Source organism: Molossus molossus, unplaced genomic scaffold (genome assembly GCF_014108415.1).
Source record: "Molossus molossus isolate mMolMol1 unplaced genomic scaffold, mMolMol1.p scaffold_m16_p_11, whole genome shotgun sequence".
NCBI lineage: Eukaryota > Metazoa > Chordata > Mammalia > Chiroptera > Molossidae > Molossus > Molossus molossus.
In genome coordinates this window covers 13,933,187-13,954,374 of record NW_023425346.1, presented here as the reverse complement: position 1 = coordinate 13,954,374, position 21,188 = coordinate 13,933,187, and the positions used below count along the sequence as shown (strand labels likewise).

Below are 21,188 nucleotides of genomic sequence, written 5' to 3'. Positions count from 1 at the left end.
CTTTCAACCTATGTGAATCTTTTGTTGTGAGGTGGGTCTCTTGTAAACAACATGTATGTGAGTCATGCTTTCTTATCCAATCAGCTACTCTGTGTCTTTTTATCAGAGCATTCAATGCATTTACATTAAAGGTGATAATTGATATGTACTTATCTGTTGTCATTTTTTGTTTAGTGTGGTTATATTTTTCTTTCTATTTCTTCTAGTAATTACAGCAGTCCTTTTAACATTTCTTGCAGTGCTGGTTTGGTGGTAATATATTTCCTTAAACTTTTTTTTTGTCTGGGAAGCTCTTTATTTGACCTTCTATTTTTAATGATAGCCTTGCTGGGAAGAGTAGTCTTGGATTCAGATCCTTGTATTTCATGATCTTGATTACCTCATGGCATTCCTTTCTGGTCTGTGGTGTTTCTGTTAAGAAGTCAGCTGAGAGCCTTATGGGGGTTCCTTTGTAGGTAAACTGTTGCTTATCTCTTGCTGCCTTTGGGATTCTCTCTTTGTCTTTAAATGTTGGCATTTTAGTTACTATATGTCTTGGTTTGGGCCTGTTTGTGTTCTTCTTACTTGGGACTCTCTGTGCTTATTGAACTTGAATGCCTTCTTCCTTCACCAAGTTAGGGAAGTTTTATGTCAATATTTCTTCAAATATATTCTCTAACCCTTCCTTAGTTTCTTCTTCCTTGAGGACTCCTATGATGTGAATATTATTACCTGTCCAGTCATTCCACAGTTCTCTTAAGCTGTCTTTCTGTTTTTATTGTTTTTTCCTTTTGGTTTTCTGATTCATTGATTTTTTTTTTCTACCCTGTCTTCTAATTCACTGATCCGGTCCTCAGCTTCATCTACTCTGCCGTTTAGTCCTTCCAATGTGTTCTTTATTTCTCCTATATCATTCTTCATTTCTTCTTTGTGGTTTTTCATTTCCAACTGTTTGATTTTCAATCTTTCTATGTTTTTACTCATGGTGTTGATGTCCTTACTCATGCTGTTGAGTGTCCTCAAGAGCATGGCTCTGTATTCTAGCTCCGTTAACTTGCTTAACTGCACTTTATTGATCTCATTATTGGGAGAGTCTCTTGTTCTTTCGTTTGGGATTTGTTTCTTTTTTCACCAGTTTGGCCATCTCAGTGGGTTTTGGAGCCTGCCAAATTATCTCCATGGGCGTTGGTGTTCTGCTGTTTGTGGTTCCCCTAGTGGGTTTGGATGATCAAGAGAGGACCCACATTAAACACCACTATCAAGTATTACTTTCCTGTGTAGAGTTGCAAGCCCAAGAATGGTTCAGTTATCCTGTAGTTTTTTCCCTGGAGGCTATTAGTCATGGTTACTTGAAGATCCTTGGTTTCTCAGTTGAATGAAAAACTCCCTCAGGTGTTCAGTATAAGAGGATTTCCTGAGGTGGGTCAGATGCTGGTTGTTAATGGGCCTCAATTTGCATTTCAATGGTCCACCAGTTGGGGTTGAATTTCCTAGGGAGGGGCTTCTGCCCCTCCCCAGAGCCCTGGGAAGGAGTGAGATAACCACTGTCCTGTGTGGCCGCAACTCAGTAAAAGCTCTGGGGACCCTCCAAATCCAGAGTGTTCCCACACAGTTCCAGCCCAGTCTGCCCTCCCTCTGCTGAAGGCCAAGGTGAGTGGCTGTGGCTATTTTAGTGCCCTGTCCTAGATATCTGTGTTGTGGTGCCACTTGGGAGTTTAACCCCAAGGGTACTGCTCACAGCTAAGACCCTTGCTGTCTGTGGACTCCCAGTCCCCCTCTCGTGCCTCTACACTCCTACCAGGATTGGTTCAGTGCCCCTGGTTATATGGTCCTCGAAAGCTGCTTTTCTGTTGCTTTTTCCTGACAATTTGTCTTTATTTCAGTTGTAATTCCAGTTTGGTTTTGGGAGATGTTCTGTGTAGCTTCCATTCACTGTGCCACTATTTTGGAATCTGTAGCATGGCTTCTTATAGTAAGTGTCCTATAGGTTCCAGTGGTATAGCCCCCCTGACCACCTCAGCTCGGCACTTGAGGTATATCCCCCATGTGGACTATACACCTGTTTGTAGGAATGGAGACTTGGTTGCTGTTGGCACATCAATGGGAAGGATTTACTAAGGCTGATCAGTCACAAGGACTGGCTGTGCCCACTGGCCACCAACCTCTGATCTCCTTGGAGGATCAGCTGTGCTGGGCCCACCACACACAGCAAGACTTACTTTAGCAGGGCTCTGGTAACTACTTAGTCTACCCCTTATTGTGTTGCTTGTGGAAGTGGTTGGGTGGTGGTGCTTTGATGTGGTCTAAAGCTGTCCATTGGGTATGCTGTCTCTGGCGCCTCTTGGGAGGTGCAGGCCAAGATCAGCTACAGCCTGTGTTCTACCCAGGGCAGGCATAAGCTACAAAGCAATCTGCAGATTGCTGTTTCTTATGCTGGACTTGGAGGTGCCCAAGGTCAGCTGCTTCTAGTGCTGGATTGGGGTGACTTAGCAAGAGGTATTGGGCTTGCTGTGGCCAGATGCTGCTTGTTTGAGAGCTTTTAGGAAAATCATAAGCAGGAACCGAAACAGACTATTTCTATGGTAAAGCCACTGGAAACAGCTTGGGTGGGCCTGAAAGTTGGGTGGGGCAGGGCCTCAGGTAATCACCAGGGCAGGTCAAACAGTGTGAGCCAGGTTGCTGGAGTCTCAGATATGGCGGCTGTCTGCCGCCCAAGGGAAGGGCTCACAGAAGGAACGATGGCTTTCTACAGTAAGTCTGTCTAGGAGGAAGCTGCCCCTCCAGGTCTTGCCCTAAAGCCAAATAACTCACTTCTTCCCTGTATGCCTCTGGTGCCTTTCAAGCTGCCTCCCTCACACTGGAGCCTGGAGGGAGTGAATCCCAGTAGGTCTGTGGGTGGGCCATTTGAGAGGAGCTCCCTGGGGCTTCAGAAGCCTCAGCCTCCCTCAGCCTCAGTTCCCACTGGTTTTTCAGCCAGAAGTTATGGGGATTCTCTTCCTGGCACTGGAACCCTGATCTGGGGGGCTGGTATGGAACAGGGACCCCTCACTTCTCGGGGAATTTCAGACAGTTATGAATAATGGTTCTGTAGTTTAGTTGTCATTTTGACGTGGTTGTGGGAGGAGGTGATACCGTGTTTACACTGCCATCTTGACCGGAAGTCAACTTCCATCCAGTTTTAAGACACTGGAAATATAGTTCTTCAACTTTTGCCTAAGTGTGATCTGTATGCTTTCAATAATAAGCTTATTTCCTATTTTCTGTTGTCACTTGAAAACTTCCTAAATGAAGCAAAGGCAGTAAATGTTGTTTGTTAATACCTCTCCCCTCCTCCTCTGCCTGGCAGTGTCACTGGTGCTGGTACTGTTACACTACTGCCACATAAGTAATTGTCACACCCACGTAATATGTAGCACTGGTCAGGAGTTTGGGATCATTTACACAATGGCTGAAGCCATAGAGATTTTGTTTAGATTTACAGTTTGTAACCTCCAAAAAACTTAAGCCAAATTATCCTTTGTAAGGTCAGCCTTGCTTCTAGTCATAGCCACATGTGCTGCATGCTGTATATTCATCATCTCACTCATTCTTTTTACAACAGATCTCTATGGTAGGAGTGAGACATACACATTTACTAAAGGAGAGGGCTAAGATTTAGAGAGCTTAAGAAAATTGTCTAGGTCACTGAGATTTAAAATGTAGGCTCCCTGATTATAAAGCTCACCATGTTAAGCACCTTGTTATATATTTCTTTCTTCTCTTCTGCCAAATTCTTTTTATTCTATTAGCATTCTTACCTGTAATATAAATGGCTGGTAGTGGTAGAATGATTAATCAAATGCTCTAACTGTTAAATACTTGCCAAATCACCAGAATCAAAATAGAATATCAATGAAATTTTCTAGATATTAACATTGCTATCATCACTGTGTACACCAAGATTATGAATCTAGGACCTCATAATTAATCAGACAGTTATTTCAGAAGTTCTTATGTTTGCTATATTTGCTCTTGTGTCACGATCTTGTAGCTGGAACATATAAGCATGACGCCAGCATTCACATTCTTAGTGAATGTTCAATCAAAATAGCAATTTAGCTTGCAATAGATAATATTCTATTTCCTCCAACATGTGCATGAAACATGGTTCTGTGAACGTTATATTATCACATTGACCAGCAATTTTAAATGTTTATCATTAAAATATTTTAAATTGGGTTATAAATTATTTTATCCTGTTGATATTATTTTGTTGATGTTTTATTGATATTATTTGTTGTTGATATTATTGGGGCTGTTGTATTTGTTGATATTATTTTGGAAGACTCTGTGATGTGTTCAAATTAAAACTCTTTTTTGAACCGACAGGCATAAGCTTATTATTACTGCTATGCTATTTGGGAAATAGCATACTGAAGGGATTGGGGCATAGTGAGATGTGTTCAGTTAACAACTAAAAGGAATTTTACCGTCTGTTCCTTTTATCAGTGGATCTGTGTGTTGAACTAGATAGAACCAGAGAGATTTCATAAAGATTATTTCTGTTATCAGGAAATGCACTTTTATAATAAAAGTAAAGACTCAAAATTGAAGCCTTACTATCAATCAGTTGGCTATTACTAAAATGGTATGTAGTATAGTTTTCCATCTCTTAAGTATGCAAAATATTATCTTAAACCAAATCCAATTTTAAGGTAAGAGAAAGAAATTATTAAGTAAATGAAAAATTGCTGTTGAAAATGTAGATTTAAAAGTTTTAATATTAAATAATGTGATTTATAAATCATAATTCGATATTGATATGATAGAAAAAGAAACAGCTACTAAGTAAAAGCAATACAAATATGCACATTAAATAAAGACAAATTGAAAACAGGTGAATAAAACACTGAGCTCTTCAGCTACTGTTCTGTAATAGGAAAAAATTTTAAAAGCTTTTCTAATATGTTGGGTTTGGGGGTTGTTTGTTTTACATGTTTTCTGATCCAGATTTATATTTTTGAAAATAATATCTACTATCAACCTGATATAAAGAGCAGCTCATTGCGGCTGACATCTTCTGGAAAAGAAGGAATTATTTTTAATGGGATTGCTGACTGGTTATATGAAGGTGAGTTGAATAGATTTAGTTTCAAAAGAACACAAATGACATATTTGAATACAATATTTCTAAGAGAAATCTGTTCACACCAGAACAATACTGACAGCACTATTTCTTCTCCTCATTTCCTCTTGAAATTGCCTTCATGCTTTCGTGTCTTTGCATGTGCTCATATTTTGACTGGTTGTGATTTATATCTACTTATATAATTCCACATTGGGAATATATACATTTTGTTCAGGCTAGATAGATACATAGATTTTATTTTTGGTAATGCTTAACTAATGAAAGTGAATGATCATAAGAGCATTCTATCATATTTTAAAAGCCATTGCAGTCCGGCCGGTGTGGTTCAGTGGTTGAGCATTAACCCATGCACCAAGAGGTCACTGGCTCGATTCCTGGTCAGGACACATGCCCAAGTTGTGGCTTGATCCCCAGTGGGCGATGTGCAAGAGGCGGCCAATAGATGTTCTTTCTCATTGATATTTCTATCTCTCTCTCCCTCTCACTTCCTCTTCCTTTAAAATCAATAAATGAAAAAAAGAAAATTTAAAAGCCATTGAAAAAGGAGGAAAATAAAACCTACCTAAAGAGTTATTTGAAATAACTATATAATTACATTTTTATAATAACTGAGAATATTAAAAGGAGCCAAATGATGAACATCTCTATCCAGTTTGGTTATATACAAATTGTCAGTGGAGTTATAGGCACCTATTTCTGGAGAAAGACTTAAAGCTTGATTTTTAATACCTAGATTTATGACTCTGTTTTTGGAAAAATATGTCAAGATTTAAATGAAGTGAGTCTATTTTATTAAAAATTAAAAAGCTAAATATCACCCAGAAAATACATTTTCTGGAGAAACATTGGCAAAACGATTTCTCTACCTCAGAGTCAATATTTTTAATTCTGTAAAAAAAGAAAGTAAATTATTTAGCTTATTTATTTCTTCATCTATTTTCTCATTCAACATATGTTATTAAAGACCTGCTATGTTCTAAGTACTTGTCTGGGTCTGAGATACAACAGAAACAAAATAAAACACTTCTCTCAGGACCTCACATTAAGACACAATGTTTGCTGGATGGAGTTATTTCATCAAGATAGAAAAGTTGTAACCCTTGATATTTATTTTTTAATAAATTTATTGGGGTTACATTGGTTACTAAAATCATATGGGTTTCAAGTGTACATTTCTACAAGATCTGTATATTGAACTGTGTGCCCACCACCCAAATTCAAACCATTTTGGTTGATATTTACATATGTATGTGTGCGTGTATATTTATATCTATATTTTTGTATATATGTCTGCATCAAATAATAAAAGATTTGAGAGGCCACAGTTTATCCCAGGGTGTAGTCATAGCTACTGTAGAAATAGCCATAATTATGCTATGAAATTTAAAAAATTGAAATATTAAAATAGATAAGTAGGGTTCTTTGATTGAGAGTGTCAGAAGCTAACTCTGGCTTTCTTATTTCAAAAAGATAAATCATTTGAAGGGCCTGGAATGGCCCAATGAGTTGAAGAAACAGGTGGAGAATAAGTGTAAAACCTGGGTAGTTCTGGTAAACGAGGTAGACGGAGCTAACCATCTCTTACCTAAAGGAAATAGGTAAGATGTGCCCTTTATCTTCAAAATATTGTTGGACTGTGTGAGACCCTGACAGATGAAGAAATCAGATCAATGCAGTGTGGTAAGTAGTCAAATCATAGTAAATACAGGATTCTATGAAGGAACAAAGGAGAGAGACTTAGCCCACTCTAGGTATTTGCAAATATTTTCTTAGAAACCCTCTTAGTTGAGCCTGAAAGATTAAGTGCAACACATAAGAAGAAACTAGGAGGGGAAATCCAAGCAATAGTTAAAACTTGCAAAAAGCACAGCAGGGTTAAATAGCATAGTGAATCCCTAAGGAACTAAAATCTGTTTGTTATTGAGGTATAAAATTTGAGAAAAACAAAACATCAGGAACCAAAGGAGAGTGACCCTAAAATAATCTGGGATTTAAATTATTTTTCTGATATAAAATGGGGAAACTAACTAATAGGGCTTTTTAAGTAAGGGAGTATCAAGATTAGATCTTTCATATCAATAGATCATTTGCCTATAGTGTTTTCTATGTTCTATTAAGAGATAATGAGAAATAAGACTGTAGTTAAAGCAGGAAGAAGGAGAGAAGGTCCTCAAATTGATGATGTAGGGAAGTAGATAGATCTTTGCAGTTAAGTGGATGGGGCAGATGGAGGACAAGAATGATTCCTTGCTTCTGGTTTGGGTCACTAGTAAATGGTGGTGACAGACACAGCGAGCAGGCATTCATAAAGAGTAGTGGACTTCAGGGAGGGGACACTGCTGCTTCATAGTATGCTGCCATGATACATCATATGACAAATTGTGATTCTTAAAGAAATTTTAAGTCAACTGAGGGTATATTCAATGTAAACTGTACTGACTTGGTCAGTCATCATGATGACTTGGGCCTTTGTCCTTTCAAAAAGGTTTCATATAGTTTATGGTATTACTTTTTTTTTTTCTTTAATTTCCTTTTTTATACTTTTTTCCACCCCTTCATTGATATTAGAGAGAGAGGAAGTGAGAGGGAGATAGATATGAAAACATCAATGAGAGACAACATCGATTGGCCGCCTCCTATATTCTCCCCACTGGGGATTTGGCCCACAACCTGGGCATGTGTCCTGATTGGGAATCAAACTGGCCACCTTTTGGTGCATGGGTCGATGCTCAACCACTGAACCACACTGGCCAAAGAGATTTTTTTTGTTTTTTTTTCCTTAGGAAATAAAAATCTGTGTATTTGGGCTACAAGTGAACAGTGTGCTGGGGGATAGGGCAGGACAAACAAGTAACAAAAACTTTTGTGATGACATTGCAGATCTGACACATTCCAAAGGGGCATGGAAAAATTACAGTTTTTGCCATTCAAATGAAACTCGATCCTTTGGGCCCTGTGTTCTAGGTATACTGGGAAACTCCATATATGCTATGTGATTTAATCCTCACACTGCTCATATATCTCATCACTTGCTGAAGGAACCAAAATTCAGGGAGGACAGGTGACTTGGACATGGCCTCAGAGCTCATGAGAGACAGAGCTGGTATTTGAGCATGTGTTTTCAAAGCCAGTGCACAGTCCTAGTCAGCTCTGCCTTTCATTGTTCCCTGAAAAATGGCATGCATTCTACACACAAGCTGTTAGATACCTCTGGTCTCTTTCCTCAGACAAAGACTCTGAACCCTACTATTCATGGACTGAAATCGATTCTGCTTTAGTCCCAAGAGAAGGGACCCTACCAAGGAAATCAAGGTTTAATAGAGGGATGTAGGCATACATTTTAGGACCTCATATCATATCCATGACATTGATTTTCCTTCAACATTTTGCCTGTCATCCCAACATATCCTTCAGGAGTCCCATGTATACGTTAATCTCCCACTACCACTTGGCTTGTCCAGTGTGCCAGGAGCACCAAGAATCCAGAGCTTCTCTTTGCCCTTAAAAATACTCAGCAAAGCACATTGGTCTCTACTGGGAACACATACAATCTTCAACAGTGTGGATGATAATCTAGTGTGGAGATTTTCGTTTTATTACTTTGCAGAAATAAATCACCATAAGAATTAGTAGGTGTGGGAGACTCAAAAAGTAGTATATAAAAGTTATACTTATTTTTTTTATTGAAATTTGCCTTCTATGATGTCATAGGGAAAAAAAGAATAGATAAGGAATCACATAAAAGATAAAAAAAATATTTTGATGGCAAATTTTAAGGGCATGGCTTAATCTTTTAGGACCAGGACAATCTGTAAGGTTGGCTCTTATTCCAAATCATAGTCTCTAATGTCAAGTCTTTAAAAGTCTATGAAAGTGTAATTTTAAAGTCTCTTTTCTTTATTTCTGCTATTATTCAATTTTTAAGGGAAGTAAAACAAAAAACATATCATGTGTTTTAAAGTTAGTGAAGTTCAGAAGAAAAAAATGTGTTATGCTCAAAATGAAACGTCATTTTAAATGTAGTTCACACAAAGCACATCTAATGCTATTCATGTAAATTAGTGTATTTAACATGGTAACTTAACTAAAGTATCAGATGAATGTTTTGTTAAAAAACTGTAAAATTCACAGTTGCCAAGTTTACAACTTTGAGATTTTTCACAATATTGAATGTATTAAATAAAAACAAAAAAAAAATGACCAATACTTTCAATTGTTTAAGCATATAAAATAGTGGAACTGAACTAATGATTTCTATAAATTATTTATATTTAAGCATATTAAAATATCCCTCATATTTTAAAGCAGTTCTTTGAAATTCAATCCACAGTTATTGAGTACATATATCTGTCAGACAGTATCTTAGAGCAATACAATGAGGAGTAAGGGTTTCTATGTTTTGGGTACTTCCAACTTATTGGAGTAAAAAAAAACTGTAAACTATTATGTTGGTGCATGGTGAATAGAAGTATAAATAGAACTACATGTCAGTATACTAAATAGAAGTATGAATAGAATTAAGTCTAATGGGATAGGGGAATATAGGATCATAGGTGGTTTCAAAGAGGGAATGGCCTTTGCATTGAGCTTTAAAACTGACAAGAATAAACAACTGAAAGAAAGAAATGATAGCATAAACAATATTTTCTATCAACATTGACTGTTGCCTTTTGATTGTTTAATGAGAACAATGCAAAATGCCTATTTTTATATTTTGCCTGCTCTTGGACACAGGGAGTCACATTCATTCATTCATTGATTCAACAAATATTTATTGAGCACTTATTAAAGTCCAGTAGAACTGGACTGTGACAGATAAATAAAAACCATTAGAGATGCAGCTGTGGAAGCCAGAGGAAGACAGGATAATGGAGTTTGAGTCTCTGTGGGGCAAACAAGCTCAGGACTTCAAAGTTGCTGTTGGATTTGCTACCAGAACTTGATGAGAGCAAAATCAGCCCATTGGTGGTACAGAAGCAAGACTGCAGTGGGTGGAGGTGTAATGGGAAGTGAGAAAGTTATGAATATAGACCGTTATCCCAAGAAAGTCGAAAGTACAATACTGAAAATTAAAGGAAAAAAAAAATCAACCACAGACCCACAGGGTTAGCTAGCAATAGGATTCTCAGGAAATTCTATCTAAGTTTGTAAACAGCAAATGAATCCAACCAGCTGACTTTCAGAGCACAGTGGTCATATATTAGTTTTCTGTAAATGCTTTGTGTTGAGGCTGTGTTTTTAAGTGTCTGTGATATAAAACAACATCGGCTCTGCAGTAAGATTTTCCAAATTAGTATAATAAAGACAATGAAGAGCCCAACCTACATTGACATGGAATGGATGCTATTTTTTAAAAATCCTTTTATTACAAATGAAATAATGTTATCAACATAGGAAGTTTCAATCCATGAGTAAAGCCTCTATTAGTTTCAATTAAAGAAGTGTGCACCGTATCCAAGAGAACTCTAAAGAAAATTTAGATTAAATATTATTTTATTCATCTCCTTCCCATTTCATTAGCTTTCTTTTTGTACCTGAAGGAAGCCACATTACTGTTTATTTGTACTACCCTGCTATTTTAACATTATTGTGAGGAACAACTTTAGTTATAGATCACTCCAAACAAATGATAGTAGATCATATAAAATTTCAAATGAATGATGCTCTCAAATTCAGGCCATTCTGATTCCTGAGGAGTACTTGTGCACACATACAACAGCACCAGATGGAACTGCTTTGCTTCTTAGAAACCCTGAGTGTGGATTTCAGATAACATAATCTTTGTGTACCTTCAAGTCTCCTAAGACTGAGAGTTTACTTTTTTTTTTTTCCATGTGGATGCCTCATGTCTCCTCTTCTGAATTATAAGTTACTTGCATGAATCAGGATAAATATCATAACTAGAAAAAAAGATGGCACATTCAAAATAGTATTAAAGGTTTATCTATGAAGAGGGCATGTATTAAAGGCAAGGGACATGCAGCATCCTGCAGTTAACAAGGATTTAACCGTGAGCACCTGAAATGGGAAAGGGAGGCAGTTATTACCAGAACCTAGAAGGAGAAAATCTTGTGGTTTTCAGAGTATCAAAGCAGTGACGTTTTGCCTTGGCTGGTTTATCTCAGTGTTTAGAGCATTGGCCCATGGACCAAAAAGAGTCATGAGTTTGATTCCAGTCAAGGGCACGTACCTCAGTTGCAGTTCGGTCTCTGGCCCTGGTCACGGTCATGTGGGAGGCAACCATTCAATGTGTCTCTCTAGCATTGATGTTTCTCTCTTCCTCTCTCTCTCTCTCTCTCTCTCTCTCTCTCTCTCTCTCTCCCCCCCTCTCTCTCTCTCCCTCTCGGTCTCTCTCTCTTCCTCCCTCCCTCCCACTCTATCTGAAGATAAATGAAAAAATATCCTTGAATGAGGATAAAAAAAAAAAGCAATGAGTTTGGTTCAGAGTCATAGCTAGGCCCGCCCACATGATTTACTGGATAAAAACCAAATAGTAAATACCATGCACTAACTTTCTTCTATTATTTGCTTTGTCTGGTTTTATGTTGGCCATACCCAACAAAAGTCAGAAACCATGGGCGTATTCTTATTGTTTGGATGAAAATTTTCAGTCCCCAGGAGAGGAGCACACAAGGTCCCTCTGCTACTGTTTCATTGTCAGGTGGTATCAGTCAGTTATATATACCTGTCTGAAACTTATAACTACAGCCAACACTTTGGCTTTTCATACAAGGTTCTGGGGGTAAATGCTCCAATAAGAAAATAAATAAGGTTATCATGTGGCCTTAATTGGTAATCATGTGTCCTGCCAGCAACTTCTTACTCATATTTTTCTTTCCCTTCTGGCAGCATTTTGAGTAGACAGGTTATTCACCTGGTGGATCAACCCAAAACTTTATTCCTGCCAAATTATATTTCTATGTTTCTTTTTCCTAGTGAGGATGCTACATCACTTTTCCATTGAAATAGAAATGGGAATGTAGAAATGTGAAATTGGAAAGGGAGATGAAATTGAAGAAAGGAGTATTCATGAATCTGCTGAGTTCCAAATAGAGTCTTCCTCTCCCTCCTTGCAGACTAAAGATATATTTTATTTCTGGGAGACGAGATTAATCAACCGACTCAGCTCAGTGACTATGTTTGCTGTTAGTTTATGTTTTCCCCAGTCATATTGAGCACAAAAAGGTCAGAAGGAAATTTCAGCTTCCAATTCAGAGGAGTATAATTATGACCATATGCTCTGTAGGAGGTAATTCTCCATTAGGCATTAGTATTTCTAAACTATCAAGCTCATTATCATGAGAAGAAAAAACAAAATGTGTCCAGTGGGTTATTGATGTGATGGTAAAAGAGAACAGTACACTTCTGCCTCTGAGTTCTATGCAGTTCTATGCAGGAGGGACACTTGCATGCTGTAGGATGGCATCCCAACTACAAGGTCATTGTCAAGCAAATAGTACAAAAACCCATGCTATGTCACTCTTCTAACAAGCCAGGTACATATAGCCAAGGGGGAACGTGATGAGAACAGTGAATTCCATGAATCTGAGCCCACTGCCCTGCTTTATAATATACAATGTTTCTGGTTTGGAAATGACAGAGTATGGGTTATCATAGTAACAGATGTTATTTTGGGAGTCCACGAATAACAGTGCTGATAGAACTGCAGGCAGCAAAGGCATATCCATATCTAAAATATGTATCAGTGTCTGTATTGACAAAATGCTGCCTTTTAAAAAAATATTTTTACTGATTTTTAGAGAGAGAGGAAGGGAGAGGGAAAGAGATAAACATCATTGTGTGAAAGATATATTGATCAGCTGTAAGTCCACAACCTGGGCATGTGCCCTAATCAGGAATTGAACCAATGACTTTTTGGTGTGTAGGACGATGCTCAACCCACTGAGCCACACCAGGCAGAGCAAAACGCTACCCTTTTTTGATGGAAGGGTTTCCATGTAAACCCCCTGCCACCAGGTAGTCAGCTAGGACTACTGAGAAATAATGCTATATCAGCAGTCTAATGACAATCATTATCATTGGCAGGTAATGATGGATCCATGCTTCAAGCCAAATCTCCTTCCACATACAGGGGAACACTAAATGTCTTGTTCAAAAGTCTGCCAACTCAGAGGATTTGTGTTACTATAGTCTTGTAATGCCATTCCTGAATCAGATTGTAGTACAGAACCTATCCAGTTCTAGCATGTTCAACTACATCGTGCAGACCTGCCCACTAACCAGACCTGCATTTATTCCTCCTCTGTCAACCTGTGTTAGAAACACATCTTGAGGCATAGATGTGAGGTAAAAGAGAGAGGATGAAGCAATGTTCTGTGCCAATCCCGTATATATACCACTTCTATTTTGTAGAGGAATGTTGCTGTTTGTGTTTAGTTTTATGGCCTGTGAATCACATAACAATCAGTTTATGATGGGCAGTTTGGGTTGCCTAGTCACTTGCTATCCATGGTCAGGCACATTGCTTCTGCCATAGCCCAGTAGAGAGCTGCCTTAGAATTAGAGAATATTTATCAGCACAGGACAAATGGCCTTTCTGTGAAGCTTGTATGGCCTGTACTTTGATCATCATAAGATGAGTGTCAGTAGCTCCACAGCATCTCTGTTGGCCATGGATACTTACATTGCCATTGTGTCTGCTGGGTCACAAGGTAAAGATGGTAGGAGACATTGTGCCATGGCTTTAATCTGATGCATAGCTCTCTCTTGCTTAAGTTCTACTCAGAACTGGCAGCTTTAGAGTTGACCTGGGAAATAGACCAAGGGAACACCTGTGGATGTGGTTTATATTTTGTTCAAAATTTAGAGTTCAATTCCTCTTTACTTTTGCATAAGTACAGTCCAACCAATTTTCTCTCACTTTTGAAGAGATAGCCCAGTATATCCTAGGCTACTAGATCTCTAAGTCTTCCCTAAGGATGCAAATTCTTAAACTTTACAGGGATTTTTCTTCTACTTCATCTTTATGCCTTTATAGATAGAGGTTGCTTCTGTCAACAGACCTGTGAGAATTTTGAGGTTCAAGATCTTCAGCTTAAAATTAGACATATAGCAGTGTTCCACTATGAGATGTGGTCCAGAAAGCACAATTATAGTGCACATGTTTACACAAGCATCCTTATCTATGTGTCCAGGTCCCAGTACTTCTCTACCAATATCTCTAACTTAACTTTAACAAGTGCATTTAGGCTCCTAATTTGTGTTGCCTTCTGCAACCTTTTCTGTTAGCATAGGTAGTTACTTAGTATTAATAAAGGAAGAGAGCACCTAGAATCAAATATTAAGCTTAATAAACTGGAAAGCTGCATCAGATATTGGGCTTGCTCCATTAGGAAATTACAGCGTTTCATTCATCTTAATTTACCCGGAAGCTATAGCATTCATAGACTCATTCATACACTCTAAGGGACTGCGGCATTTTCCATGGGGAGGACTTAATCCTGGAAACAGGCAGGACGAGTCTTCCCAGGACGCAACCTGCCCACTATCAACCTGCAGGGTACCAGAATTATGTGGGGGGAGTCAGGAAGGAAGGGAATTTCTTTTTCTGAGCACATGCCCAGTAGAAACCAAGATGATGCAGCAGGAGGTGCTTCTACTTTGAGGCATGTGTAGTAGAAGCCAAAATGACAACATAAAGGGGTGGAGCCTAGCTTGGGAAAGGGGTTGGATTGGATGAGGGCACTGAACTCAGAAACATCTGGAAACGAGATTTGTTTGGGGGAGGATCCCAACTGGAAAAGTCAGGAACTAGGTTAGAGGATTTTGCATGACAGCTTGCTACTTACTGAGAACCAAAAAAATATATGGAGGATTATCAGGAATCTTGGGGCCATTGCTCCTAGAGCCTGCCTGAACTCTATATCCGTATGGGTTTATTAATTCCCCTTTATTTCAATAAATCTTACCACTACTTAAACTTTCTCCACATGTATGCCCTTTGAAATTTTCTCCTGATACCACAAAAGAACCCATCTTCACTGGCAACATTGCCATGATGTTTTGGACCTCAGATATATCTGTCCTGCAACTACAGAAGAGAGGGGCTTCTTCAAAGATGCCATAGTGACCTTTTGTGTATTCCTAATTTTGCAGTCATGGTTTTAGTTGTTTTTTTTTTTGTTGTTGTTGTCTTTTTTTTTTCTATGTAATCTCTCTGAGATATAAGAACCATGTAAACTTTACAATCTTTACAGTTGCCACTGTGTGTAGCAACTAAGTGTTACAACCTCTTATCCTCACACTGTTTTTCCTCTCTATTTGCACTTCATGCTATATCATTCATTACCAATGACAATTGAATACTCATGATTCCATCCCTTACTATGGATTATCTATGCTCCAATCCCTCCTGGAAAGGTTATTATTAAATCAAAGATATACATATTAAAGATGGATGTATCTCTAACCTAATCTTAAAATCTAATTTAAAAAAATTAATTTTATTATTGAGAGTATTACAGATGTTCCCCATTTTCCCCTCTTTGCCCTATTTTTGAAGGTCTTTTTCCTGAGTCTACTGCTGGTATCAGTTAGGGTCCCACCCCAAAAAAGAAGTGGCACTTTCAATAATGTGAAGAGGATGTATGTACAAAGAGGCTGTTTACAAAGTTGAAACTACAGGAAAATATAAGTGACAGAGTTACAACCTAAACTAGCAGCAGCTTATGACCATAGAGATGAACCTTTAGCAGATACAAAAGCAGAAAATTATGGAGAGGTGACAAGAGTAGTGTCGTCATTCAAAGCGCACAGCAAGGTGGCAATTCAGAATAGAGCTAAAGAAGTAAATCTGACTTTATGCTTCTTCTAATCTTTTGCTAAAGAACCCTGATGGCCATGCCCTAGAGAACATGGGAGCCCTATTGATGTACTCCATACAGGTTAATTTCCTGGGCCAGAAAGCGGGTATAGAAAAATAGATAGTGGATCTGGGATCACACAAAAGATATCCAGTATAGTTTTATTAGGTAAATAACTAGATTTTAAGAGAGGGGGGAGAGAGAGAGAGAGAGAGAGAGAGAGAGAGAGAGAGAGAGAGAGAGAGAGAGTTCTATGTGAGAGCAAAACATCCATTGTTGCCTCCTGCATGTCCTCTACCTGGGATCGAGCCCGCAACCCGAAACTATGTCCTGACTGGGAATCTAACTAGCAACTTTTCAGTGCATGGGATGAGGTCCAATAAACTAAGCCACACTGGCTAGGGCCACTATACTTCTTATTCTGTTTTCTTAGAGCTTAAAATAGTTTAATGAATCTAGTAGGAATTTCAACTTGTTTAATGATGAGAGGATGGAAATATGACTAAATTCATATATGAATGAATGCTGATATGAATATGGTTTTATGCTACATTTTAGTCTTTATTGTTCTCATTCTTTTCATGCTGATAGTGCTTTCATTGTCTCCGTTCACATTGCTGACAATGCATGAAATCCTGACTTTATTACTTCATTCATTCCTTCCTTCATTCCTTCCTTTGCATCTGCTTTTTCTGGAATGAAAGGGGTAGCTCAGAAATAGAATGCTTCATGAAATTGATAAAATCCAACACACTGCATAGAAAATATATATGTACAATGGAGATTTCAAGGACAGATGTTTGTGGGTCACTGAGCCCACATCTCTACAGTTGGTTTCAAATAACACTCATTTATTCTAGAAGAACTTCTGTATTCTCACATCGCCCACTGGTGGTCACCAGATGGAGAAAGGCTTGCCTTCCTGATGATAAATGATTCCTTGGTGCCTAACATGGTTATTCCTCGGTTTACTGGAGCATTGTATCCCAAAGGAAAGCAGTATCCATATCCTAAGGTAAGTTACACGGTAGTGCTTGTTTGTTGTTCTTTGCTCTGTACCCGTGACTTCACTGACAGTATTCTTGGTTCACAAACAAGTTGTCTTTGGATAAAAGAAGAAGCTCCCTTTGCCGACAGACTCATCATTTTAGAGCTCCCAGTATTCTGTGCACAGTGCTTGGGTAGGAAGACATAAGGATGATTTGGAGTGTGGGAACTTTTACTTTGTTGCATTTCTTTTCCTTTGATGCTCTCATTCTTGTTTTCCCTCACCTCCCCACTTGAAAGATGGTGAGAAGAAATAAGGGAAGCACTGTGCCCGAGCAAAGGGTTCTTCCTTGAGATATATTCTGTGAGAAGTCAGTAGGCACTCTGAAGGAGGGAAAAGTGTCAAACACGTTGGAAATTCTTAGTTGGAAAAAAAAAAAAAATCTAGCAATTTCCAGATGATTTCTTAGAGCACTTAATGTACTATATGTTAATGTATATTATAAATCTTCTATGAAAGGTAGACTAAGCATAAAGAATTTGCAGGAGCATAAAGAATCACCAATAAAGAATAGACTAAGCATAAAGGATTTATTAGTATTAACTTCAGTACTGTTTTGGCAGAGCAAACTCTGGAACGTACTTTATAAAACGCTAGGGTAGAGCCATGGCCAGGCATAGCTAGGGTAGATGGAATTGTTTGATTGATTGAGGCAAGTACAGAAATTTTGCCCAGATGGCAAAACTATTTTCAAGAGTTGGGTAAGGCTTCTGGAGCAGGTTGCAAAAACACCTGGAATGTGTTGGTTTTTCTAGTATATACCATGTTTAATTACTTAAAATCTCTTTTTTAAAGTTTATACTCCCCGTGTTTATATGAGAAAGAGGGCTTATCAGTGGCATGTTCTATGTGTCCAAATCATGTAAAGATGTCTTATAGCAAACTTTTAAAATTCTAGTTGATACATTTCAGCTTTCAATTAGATAAGACCTGGCTGTTTATTTCCTTTAGAAGCCACTGCTAAGCCATTCTTTTAGTGAGCTGTGTTTTGTATTTCCCAGCACGATGATTTTATACTTTTCAATTTGTGCATTGCATTAACTGGACTAAGTACTGGACAGTTACCTTTCACACATAGTTTTCTACACCTGCAGTGAAGGTGTGATCAGAGTGTGGGTGACTTTCCTCATTTTTCTGTCATCTGCCAGACAAGTTTTCCAAGGTGGAAAGAAAAAGGCTTAAAGCTGGAGAATTGGGAATAAGGAGAGTGTGACTCTGTACTGTTTTTTCCCCCATTCTGTCTTCCTTCCACAGGGTGTAGCTTTAAATAACTGAGTGATACCTAAGGAGGACAGCAGGACCCCGAGGAATCTAATTCCAGGATTTTGAAATACTATTTTTAAGGTCTTCTCTGGACATACATTGGAAGTCACATATTATACCCAGTGCTCTTCAGGAGAAAATAGCAATTTGACCTAGCAACCAAATAAGCATATTAACTAAGAGGTTTTTATTGTACTCCAAGAAAAGTACTTAAAACTTGCCCCGTTGACCGTTTGTGCCTGTCCAGCATATTGCACCTGCTTTTTTCCAGAGAAAAACTGAAGACTTCTTAATACATTATTCCCATACCATTTGATTTTACTTAGTATAATGAAAGATCATCTGACAATTTAGACACAAGATGAAGAACTCGTGGTATACTGTGTAATGCTTATGCCAGTAGATAAGATATTCACACAGAGCTGTCCAGTGTGTACACTGCACAAAGAGAATAAAATCAGCCCCAGGAAGGGACAGATTTTTGTAATTCATTTCAGCAAAAAAGTGGAGATTTTAGGATTCACACATAACAGCCATATGAATAGCCGGACCTTGGTTGCTTGTACTTGGACATTCCTAGGCCTCATAATATCACAAGACCGATGCAAGCAAATGAACAAATAGAAGCATCTGAGGAAATTTAAATGTATCATCGATAATTTAGAAGACACAGGGTTGACAAATCTAGACACTTTATTATTATTTAATTAGTTATTTAATATGTCTTAATAGTAAAGTTAAGCAAAAGAAAATACTAGAGTTTGTTTTTTAATTCTGTAAATCATGTGTGCTGATAATATGCTTTATGTTTTCAGAGAGACTTTTCATATTTTTTCCTCTTTTGGTCCTCTTCACAATTGCCTCTATTTTATAAATAAACAAATTGAGCTTCCAAAAGGCTAAGTCCTTCTATGAAAGTCCCAGTTATTTTAAGAACAGGGAAATAACTCAAATTTATTGATCTTGTCTCTCGCTATAAAACTACCAAACAACATCAGCCCATCACAGAAGATGTGCCTGGAATCACAGTATCTTCTGGACAAGGTTACAGATGTACTTGGAGCTGTGCTTACTTCATTTCCTACTCATGATTTAGCTAGATGCAGGGTGAGGCAAAAGTAGGTTTATAGTAGTGAGTAAGCAAAATAGTTAATTCTTGTATTATTATTTATGAATTGTATTATTTTCCACATGAACAACTGTAAACTGTAAACCTACTTTTGTCCACCATGTACGAGTAGCATTCTTAGAAAGCCTCACACCTGCCATATATAAACATATGTACTATATGTTGTATATAATATATGATACATGTAATACAGATGGATGTAATACAGGATGAAGGTCCTGAGTGTGTATTAATGACTACCTCTAAGGAGTGTTAAAAATAAATATATTCTGCCCTGGCCGGTTTTGCTCAGTGGTTAGAGCTTTGACCTGTGGTCCAGAGATACCCAGGTTCGGATCCCGCTAAGGGCACATACCTTGGTTGTAGTTTTTTCCCGGCCCTAGTTGTGTAGTGTGGGTGGCAACCATTCGATGTGTTCCCTTCACATCGATGTCTCTCTCTCTCTCTCTCTCTCTCTCTCTCTCTCTCTCTCTCTCTCTCTCTCTCTTCCTCACTCTTCCTCCTACTCTATCTGAACAAAAAATGGAAAAAAAATGTTCTCAGGTGAGGATAAAAAAAATAAATAAATATATTCTAGTAGTCAAAGAAATAATCTCAAGTCCTCAAGTGATCACCAGTAGGAATTTCTGCCGAGGTAATTAAGACAATATGACTCAAAGAAACTAGGTCTGGGTTTTGGTCCTTTTTCTCATATTAAATAATGTCAGTATCATGCTGGGTGTAGTACTTGAGATTTTAATGTCTCATTATTTTCTACTCTGGTTAAAAAAAAAAAGTTGTTGTTTTTCACTAACAAATGCATCTTGATTTGCTGCTCTTACTTAAGTAGTAAACTTTCAAAAAGTGGTATTTTAGACATTGAAGTAATGCATAGAGTTCTCTCTAAATTGTGTTTCAAATTAAACTAGATTAAAATGAGTGCAGAAAATACCCAATGTAGTCAGATTTAGTAATGAAATACTTACACTAAACAAATATATTTGTATTTTACTTAATTCAGCATGATTCAGAACTCATAAAATACCCTTCATTAGCAATTCAGCACAGAAGAGATGCACAGTTCTATCTCAGTAACCTCAGGTTAATGTTCTTAATTAAAACATTATCTCATTTAATGGCAATTTAGTTGCCAGTAAAATAAGGTTAATTATTATTGAGGCTTGTGTTTCAGAACCATAGAGGAAGGATTCTATGAGTTTGCAGTCTTTGCGGCCACTGTGGCTGTGAACGCACATGGACGAACTCCTCTCATTCCCAAACTGTTGTAACAATTCAAGTATTAAAGGTGCAGATGAACTTGCAATGTGCACTTAATTTCAAAACTCCGTGGAACGATAAAAATCTAATTAAGATTATAAAATGCTGAACAGCTGAATTTTAAAAACAGCCTGATGTTTTGTTTTTTTTTTTATCTAAAATTGGCCACATGTGAATGCAACTTTTAATTTGTTTTCATGTAGAAGCTAATTGGTATACCAGAGATTCTGTGCAAGTAAAGGCTTACAGTGCAACATGGACATGAAGAAACTGCCTTGGGATGTGGTAACAAGCCTATATGTCTTTGACCACGTGCCATAAAATTAGTGGCATTGATAAGAACTCACAAAAAGATCAAATTTAATTTAACTTCTCTTTTTTTAAAATCAGTTTATTGAAATAAAAAAATATAAACACAGTTTTTCACTAACTGCAAAAGTCAGTCACTTAATAATGACTATCACTTTTTAATTCACTACTATGTACTATCTTAAGTACTTTTATATGTCATATTTTTTGCTAGTCCATATAACAACACTGTGAGATATTTTTATCAATAGA

The 21,188-nt window shown here is 37.7% G+C and overlaps 1 protein-coding gene across 7 annotated transcripts in view; it reads left to right on the top strand.

Moving 5' to 3' along the window:
* Positions 1-21,188, top strand: part of DPP10 (dipeptidyl peptidase like 10) — a 1,561,433-nt gene that overhangs the window by 1,438,018 nt on the left and 102,227 nt on the right. For all 7 annotated transcript variants that reach the window (XM_036253736.1, XM_036253738.1, XM_036253733.1 and 4 more), the window contains 2 exons: positions 4,969-5,089; positions 16,791-16,945. In XM_036253736.1, the coding sequence (XP_036109629.1) occupies positions 4,969-5,089; positions 16,791-16,945 (276 nt within the window). The remainder of the gene's footprint in view (positions 1-4,968; positions 5,090-16,790; positions 16,946-21,188) is intronic.